The following is an 8,240-nucleotide window of genomic DNA, read 5'->3' on the forward strand; positions in this document are numbered from 1 at the left end:
AACATTAAATTAGAACCAATAGAAGGGCGGCAAAACAATGAATCCACCTCTGACCATGAAACACTGTACATAAACTTAATAACGCATGCTCCCTCATCCCATAAGGATGGGGCTGAGAAGGCTGTAGACTAGAGAGATTCTCGAACTATTTTTTTTTTGTTTTCACACTCTGTCAAGCCTATACTGGTGGAAAGGCCATTTTAAAAGCATCATGTCCCCACCCCCTTCCCCCCAAGGCAGTGTGATTTTTCTGAGACCTATATCTGACTAAAAATGCTTTTCCACCAATCACATGCTCTCAAAATTTTTAACCAGATCTTATTTTTTTTTTAAAATAAGGCCCCTCCCTCCCTTACGATCCTGGGCCTATCCATGAATTAAGATGACACTGTCTGGGGCCCACTAAAGATCCCAGCCTAGGGGCTCCACTGTAGGATGTGGGAAGGGGAAAAAAAGCAAATGAAAGAGTAAAACAATATAACATAAGTTGATCATGAATGTAAGTACAAAGTAGATTTCTCTTTTCATCCGCACCCCCATCTATTCTCTTTCACTCTTATATGTATATAGTAGAAAGATACATTATACATGGGAAAAATCACTATCAGGGTATAGAAAAAACGAAAAGGGAAAAAATTATAGGATTAAAACAAAGCTTTACGAGGAGAGAGGAAAGAAAACAGAGAGAACTTGCTTGAATTTATTTCACTGCCAATACAATACTGCGTTCTTGATCGTAAAGTGGTTAATGCATGGGACCTACCAAATACGACCTGAGAGAGCCCTAGGTGCATATGGGTGTGAAAATGAGAGCTGGTATAATTTTTGTGGGGGGGGGGGGGGCATCCACAGGCAGTAACGGGAGGGCAATTGGAGCAATCACCTTAAGGTTCCCCCTGCAGAAAGGAAATCACTGAGCTGCACCACATCAATACCGAAAAATATAAACTTGGTCAATAAACTACTACTACTAAACCATACATGTACCTAGTCCATATTCTTCTAACGAATTGGTACATGTTGGTATGTGCGTGTCCATGTTATGGACCCTAACATTAAACTTGTTTCTGTGTAATGCTGGTTATAGTGTTGCCATCTACCACTAATTTTTCGAACTATGAGTGAAGTGTAATGTTTCTACTGTTGTAGGCCTGTTGCTCTCTGCGGCGAGATTTTTAATGGGGATATCGGCTTGCATTTGCACCTTGAAGTTGGGAACCACAGAAAACCAACTTCAGCTGACTACCACTGCGGCGATGGTGGGGTTCGAACCCGGGACCTCACGATGAGAGTCCGTCACTATGACCACTGGACCACCACAGCGGCAGGCCTTCAATGACTAGAGGATGAGAAATTTTTTTTTTTCATTAAGAAACTTCAAAGTGTGTGTGATTAGTACAGATTCTCTGATGGATTGATTCCCAGTAGTTAGTAAAACAAAGAATTTTTGTTCATACAATAAGTAATCGTTTGAAATAGTTTAGACTGCATCAACATGTCTCATTATCATATTATTTTACTAAACCTAATGTTATCTGAGATAAGAATGAACAATTTTTTTAGTACATATTTTTCATTTTATAGGGCATATTCAGTTTTTTAAGAGCATATATGCATTTTTGTAGAGCATTTTTTAGAAGTTTTCAGGGCATAAAAAACCTAGCCATAGCAATTACCATATCAAAAATTACAGTCCAGATATATTTTTGAAATAATTTTAATGAAACAAAGTTACTTAGAAAACAATGCAATTGCTAAGAAGTACATTAAATGTTTATCTTTTCTCTGAACATATGAATACTCCCAATAAACTGCAATCAGAAGAAAACAAACTATATCCTAATATGAAGCTTCATAGTACATAGAATAGTATTTCCATAAAGGATTAGAATGAGCGAAATATTCTTCCTTCGTAGGATGCATCAAGCTATCTTGGCCAATTGTTTTATACACCGGTTCACCATAATATGTTCCTACAATCCATCCAGGAACATTCTTCATGAGCTCACCTTCCTCCTCCCGATTTTTACGCAGTTGATTCAGGTACCTGCACAGAAAAAGAAAAATGTTTGGAAAAAAACAAACCAACAAGAAAAGATGAATTGCCAAAAAAGACGCAGATAAAAAAAATTGATTTCATTATAGACGTTTTTCCCCAGAAAGACAATACTGAATCAGCAAGTGGAAATAACCACGGGCAGAGCCATTTTTTTTTCATTAGCACAGATTTATTTGCCAACAACTATGGAATTTCCGTAGTCTCTACAGATTTCTACAATAAAATACGGAACTACAGCAAATTGTGAAAAACTACAGAAGTCCATTTTTTAATGAACTTCTTTGGTTCAAAAGGATTCCTTTGAATTCCATTATTCTATTGAGTACAAAATTACATCATGCAAATACCGCATTTCAAAAGAATAAATATCAAGCCAAGAATAAACATAAAATTAATAACAGGTCAACCAATTGACATAAAAAGGTGCGGTTTACACTAAGATAACTTATCATAGCCTGGAGTTCTTTTGATGTAAAAGAAAAAGTTCAAATTTCACTCACAGATGGCACTATAAAAGGAAAAACTCAACATCTATAAATATAATTTATTTTCTGTTTCGATCGGTGACGTTGATTATGTTGTAAAATGTTGATAAATATGAAGAAAGCATTACAATGCTGATAATAATTCATGCATTTTTATCCTCATAACACTTATTTCCATTTAGTTTTTATGGCGAAATATGTGTAGTGCACCCATCACGTATGGGAGAAACTGATAAGTGGTTGAATTTAAGGAATATTTCTGCATGATTTCTTTCACATTTATCATAATCACCAACTTCAATCAGGAATCATGCATAATCACCCATAAAGAACATAAATGAAGGAATAATATACCAAACTTACTGAGACGATTGGTAACTACGCATAATTACTTATTTATCTCACATTTACTGTATATCAATATGATATGTATGATATGTCAATATGATATGTATATAAGTATGAATATTGTATCACATATTTATAAAATTAATAGTTTTTTTTGTAAAATTTGATTTAATCCACTGTGATTTGCAGTAGTGTTTCATTCCCCGCCATTGGCAATTTTCTGCTGATTTTAGCAATAATTGGAAACTTCGCTTACTTTTGCATCATATTTGGCAACGATTGCCGATTTAATGCACTTAAAATCCTAATTTCCCACATTTCTATGAGATGGCCATTGCCAGCCTGGCCTGGGATTGCAAGGACAGAAAGCATTATCTTTCACAAATCACATAGTGAGCACAATGGGATAACTACTTTTGTTTCATTATTTTCAAAAGATATGGCAAGCCAGAGATGTGACTTAATCAAATCTGCCATACATCGAATAAACGTCTGTTGTTATGTGTCATTAAAAGATCCGACAAGAAGCATTTCTTCTTTCAGCAAGTCTTCTGTTGCAATCAAATGAACGTCCAAAACTCTATACGTATCCTCTGCCAAAAAAAACCCTTAATGAAATATTCAATCATAATTATTCAAAGGATCAGAAGATTACTTACATTCTATCTCTTTCGGCAATGAGTAAAGGTTCCAAAGCAACATTCACATCATCATCTTCTCGTTTCCAATATCTATGATAAATTATGAAAATTATCAAAATAAGTCAAATAAAATTTTAACATAAATTTGTAAAAAAAAAGGACACTGAATGTCATGTAATGTGACCCCCCCCCCCATATCCCAGGCAGGAAGGTCCTGGTTATTCATTTATAGTCACTATTTTTTGTGAAGAAATACCTTTAAGTTCCGCTTATGATCAGGTTCTGATGATCGCATATTAGTGATTGCTGCCAATCTGAGTGAACTGTTGCCACCTTGAGACATTGTTTATTTAATTTGAACTACTGTGATTGTAAACTAATTCACATTTTCTATCATGACGTATTTATCCGATCCATAGATGGAGTTAACAAGTAGTCCATCTGGACCAGAAGCAAAATTGGTGTTCTCTTGTATAAATAGTGTGTTCAGTCAATATTTTATTCCTCATTTGAAACCCAGTTCTTTACCTAAAATGAGTTAGTTGTTTGAACGATTGGGCACTGGTTGAACTGGTGGTTGTTTGAACTGGTGGCAACCGGTTCACGTTGTTTCAAAAATTTAATCACTAATTTTATCTCCAAAGCCTATTGCAGAGACATGACTTGGATATACTAAGGTGTGTGACTTGTCTAAGGTTCGATGATCGGCATGATGTCATGATACACAATACGCTATGACTTCGATCGGAGAATTATTGATGTCGTGTAACTTCACATTTGATGCTCGACATTTCTATCAGGATGATTTATAATCAGAAGATTCCCATAAATTGTATTGCCTACTTGATGTCAGTTTGCCTACTGTGTGACGAACATTGTCGATAATTCCAGTTGGGAACTATCAAAATAAGCCATAGTGACTTCCCTGGACGAAATATTGTTGTGAAAGGTGAGATGATGAACGTTGGTGAAAGAAGTCTATTTGTTTTCTTGTTCAGAAAATATTTCGGCAAATTTTTCTAAAAGAATACGTTAATCAATGTGCAAATTTGATAAAAGATTGTAAAGTGTAAAAAAAATAACTTATTAAAGATAAACAAACTGCTCATGGTATAGAAAGGTTTTATTTGTTGGGTTTTTATAGGTTGTTTTATTTCATTATGTTGTCTGTTTAAATGAAAAACATGCAGGAAATGCAAATAAAATGTTGCAATAGAACATAGTTTCCCAACCTTTTTTGTCCCATCGCTTCCTTCTTCAGAAATTATTTTCTCCCATCGTCCCCAACACAATCTAACCCATAGGATCCTATGTTGTACCCGTAGCTTCTACCCCCCCCCCTGGAACTTTCCATCACCCCCAAGGGGGCGTTAATGCTAATGTTGGGAATCACTGCAATAGAACAAAATTAATGTTAAAAAATAAATAAAATTAATGCTATGAAAATCTCTTACACAACTAGCTTTCGATTTTGATAGTAGACACAGAAACTGGCCACAGTAACAACGGCCCAGATGGTAAATATCTTGTAGCCTATAAAAGAAAGGACAACGATCTAAATGTGAGATTATGTTCAACGAAAACAAGAATAGATTATAGCACCAGAAACCAGGATATGTAGCCAATTCTTGCACTAAGTATTATTTAGGATTGGCTCACATAATATCTTCTCCCAAGATTATTCAAAAATTAACTGATATATACCTGGTCTATCTAATATTGTTAGCCTCAGGGCCGCAACTAGGGGAAGCAGGTGGGTCTCATGCCCTGGGTGCTAGACCCGGGGGGGGGGTACAAATTTCATTCTGAAACCTCTCCTTCAACATCACAAGGGGCATCAAAATGCATGCTTGCCCCAGGTAACCAAGCACCTAGTTGCGGCCCCGGTTAGCCTACATAAAAACAGGCTACACCAGCAATCTCCAACCTGTTGCTCATGAGCAAACCACAGTGCTTTCTGGAACACCAAGAGTGCTCAATTGCTCACAAGCACTTGATCAACATTTCAACTAAAGGCCATGTAAAAATAGCATTCAAAGATTACAATTAGGCAGATTTCATGTAGGCTCATGTAAAAAATTGTGGTGGCATGGAGTTCAGATACCCTTTCAGAAAGTTGCCAAACAGGACACCTTGATTAAGTTTGTTTATTTTCTCTTGCCTACTCCCACTGGATTTTACTGTCTTGTTTGTCTACCAGGGCTTTAAACCTGTTTATTAAAACAATAATAGCACCATCGTTATAATAATAATACTGATGTGATAGCAAAACAATAACGGTTTTTCTAGTTTAATCTGAATGTGGTTGAGGTGTATCAAGTTGACCATGATAACGGCTAGTGAAGCTAGTGCCTAGCGAAGCTGTGTCCTGCTATCATTTATTGATTCATAAATGTTTAAATACCTTTTGCATTGTGATAACGCACTGCATTTCTTATTCATTTTTTGTTATTTATGATCAAAGGCGATTGGTCATTGAAAACAAAATCACATCTACGGTGCTGTAACGATTTTACTATACTCTCTCTCAATGTCTCATATTTACATACAGGTATGTTAGCTATCGGACGAAACGTTTACTGCACTATTGCATTGTTGAATTTTACATCATTTCACTTTCATTGCACGGTGGTTCTCTGTTCCTGTATATTCTGCTCTCAGTTACGTTTCAGGGCAAACCCCCCCGTCACAGCATTAAACTGTTTCTGTTCTGAGGAGGCTTTGCCAGGGCCGTCTTAAGAGCATCATGGGCCCCGGGCCAAATGATTTTTTTTTTGAGGCCCCAGCTGACAAATTTTCGAAAATTTCGACCGGTTCTAATTTCCCTGAGGCTACTCTTCTCTTGAGCCATGCGTTACGATGGCGCTGGGCTTCACAACAACTTCAAACCCTGCAGAATTTTTTTTTGGTGAATGTGATTTTGCATTCTCTTGTTTTTTTAAAATTCAGTAGTGCCAGTGTACCATGTGTTCAATTCTGTGAGTGCCCTTTGGATTATTCCGATTTCTAACGCCATGGGGAAAGGAGGATAAAATAAGAAGGAAAAAAAGGTGAACTGTAAAAAAAAACTTTTTTATTTCCCTATGTTTTGCGGCGGGTTGCACTAGGGGTCTTAGCGCCCATAGGGATAATTAATTAAACTCTGTTTTTAACAAAGACCCCTGAGCACTATCTAGAAGAACCAGAGTAATCACAGTATAGACAGGGCAAAGGAGCCAAAACACCAAACTAAACTGTTATCGGGGGGGGGGGGGAGAGAATACTCCAACCTAGCTTTCGAAATCGTAGTCCAGGCAGGGCCGTCATTTGATGGGGGAGTTGACGATTCCTTCCCCCCCCCCTACGACTTTATACAAAAGAAGCATATATATATATATAAAAGCAAATGGTAATATATAAATATACATACATTGAATATGTGTTCTTTGCTCCCTCCCCCACCCCCGGAAAAAGTTGAAATGACGGCCCAGGGACCCCATCACAGGATGAAGGAGCGAGGGTATAATGCACACTAAAAATATGAAATTCACGAGAATTCATAAAATAAACATGATAGCAAAAACCACGTGAATGTGAATAGGAAACAAACCACTCCATTTTTGCTTCAATCGGATCCGATCGTATGCAATGTTTGCATAACCACCGCTAGGAGGCAAATCTTGACGAAACGCCGTGCTCGCCATACGCATTGGCACCCGAAGCGTGCTTGCAATTAATTTGCTAAAGATGGCCATTTTTTGAAAACCCCGGTTAAAATATTACACACTAAAGATGCTACTATGTTTACGACATTTTAAAGGTCAACAAAACTTTAAAACAATTTTTGGGTGTACAAGTCTGCTTTGGTCAACCCGTCAGAAATGGAGGGAATCAGATCTTTATGAGATGACCATATTTTGTGAGGACAGATATAAAACATATCTGATTGTTGCTTAAATATTTATTAGTAATGCCTACAATTGTCAAAATTTGTTTAACATTGTGAATAAGTCGTTGATTAGTGGGAAATTTTGTGCTTCATCACATTTTGAATTCAAACAGTGAAATCATGAATACGGGTCATATGGTCATGATGATTTTCGAGTATCAAATAATTTGTGCTGTCATCTGTTGATCAAAAACAAACTTCGTGACCAACCATAGGCAAGCGAAACACATGCCCAGGGCCCACAAATTTTTGGGACCCATTCGTATGCCAAAACTGACATTTCTTTTTTAAAGATATTTTAATTTTTTGCTAAAATTAAATCCTTTCTGCCCCCCCCCCTACGTACGCTTTTGACTCCAAGAATGTTATATATGAAGGGGCCCCAAATGATCGTATTTGCCTAGCCCCCGATTTAAAACCACGGAATTTGATGCACCAGCGTGTTAATTCAGGGCCCTTCGGGGTAGTCCAACCAAAGGGCCCATACCTGTGCGACAAGTATGGTGATATCCCTCGCTTAGAATGGCCCAGCATTCTTGGTAATAGTGATGATAAACATATGGCAGCAATTACATGCTTGGTCAGTCGGGGCAAGCATGCCTTTTGGTGCCCCTTGTGATGTGGAAGGAGAGGTTGAAGAATGAAATTCACGCCCGCACTAGTCCGGCACCCGAGACACCAGACCCGCCTGTCCTCTCCCCTCCCTCTAGTTATAGCCCTGATAATAAATACATCATTTTCTGTAACAATGCCACTTGAACTATGAAAATGTTTGAGAA

The 8,240-nt window shown here is 37.4% G+C and overlaps 1 protein-coding gene across 1 annotated transcript; it reads right to left on the reverse strand.

Annotated features, from left to right (window-relative positions):
- Positions 1 to 1,701: 1,701 nt before the first annotated feature.
- ND-B16.6 (NADH dehydrogenase (ubiquinone) B16.6 subunit) lies at positions 1,702 to 7,360 on the reverse strand. The gene is made up of 4 exons (XM_089241968.1): positions 7,123 to 7,360; positions 4,988 to 5,066; positions 3,552 to 3,623; positions 1,702 to 2,047 (listed from the first exon to the last, which is right to left on the reverse strand). Exons 1-4 carry the CDS (start codon positions 7,265 to 7,267, stop codon positions 1,840 to 1,842), a joined length of 504 nt encoding a protein of 167 aa, XP_089098094.1. The 5' UTR covers positions 7,268 to 7,360; the 3' UTR covers positions 1,702 to 1,839.
- Positions 7,361 to 8,240: the final 880 nt, after the last annotated feature.

This window comes from Pholcus phalangioides, unplaced genomic scaffold, assembly GCF_987345545.1.
Source record: "Pholcus phalangioides strain wild (caught in Gottingen) unplaced genomic scaffold, Ppha-v1.0 ptg000014l_1, whole genome shotgun sequence".
Lineage (NCBI taxonomy): Eukaryota > Metazoa > Arthropoda > Arachnida > Araneae > Pholcidae > Pholcus > Pholcus phalangioides.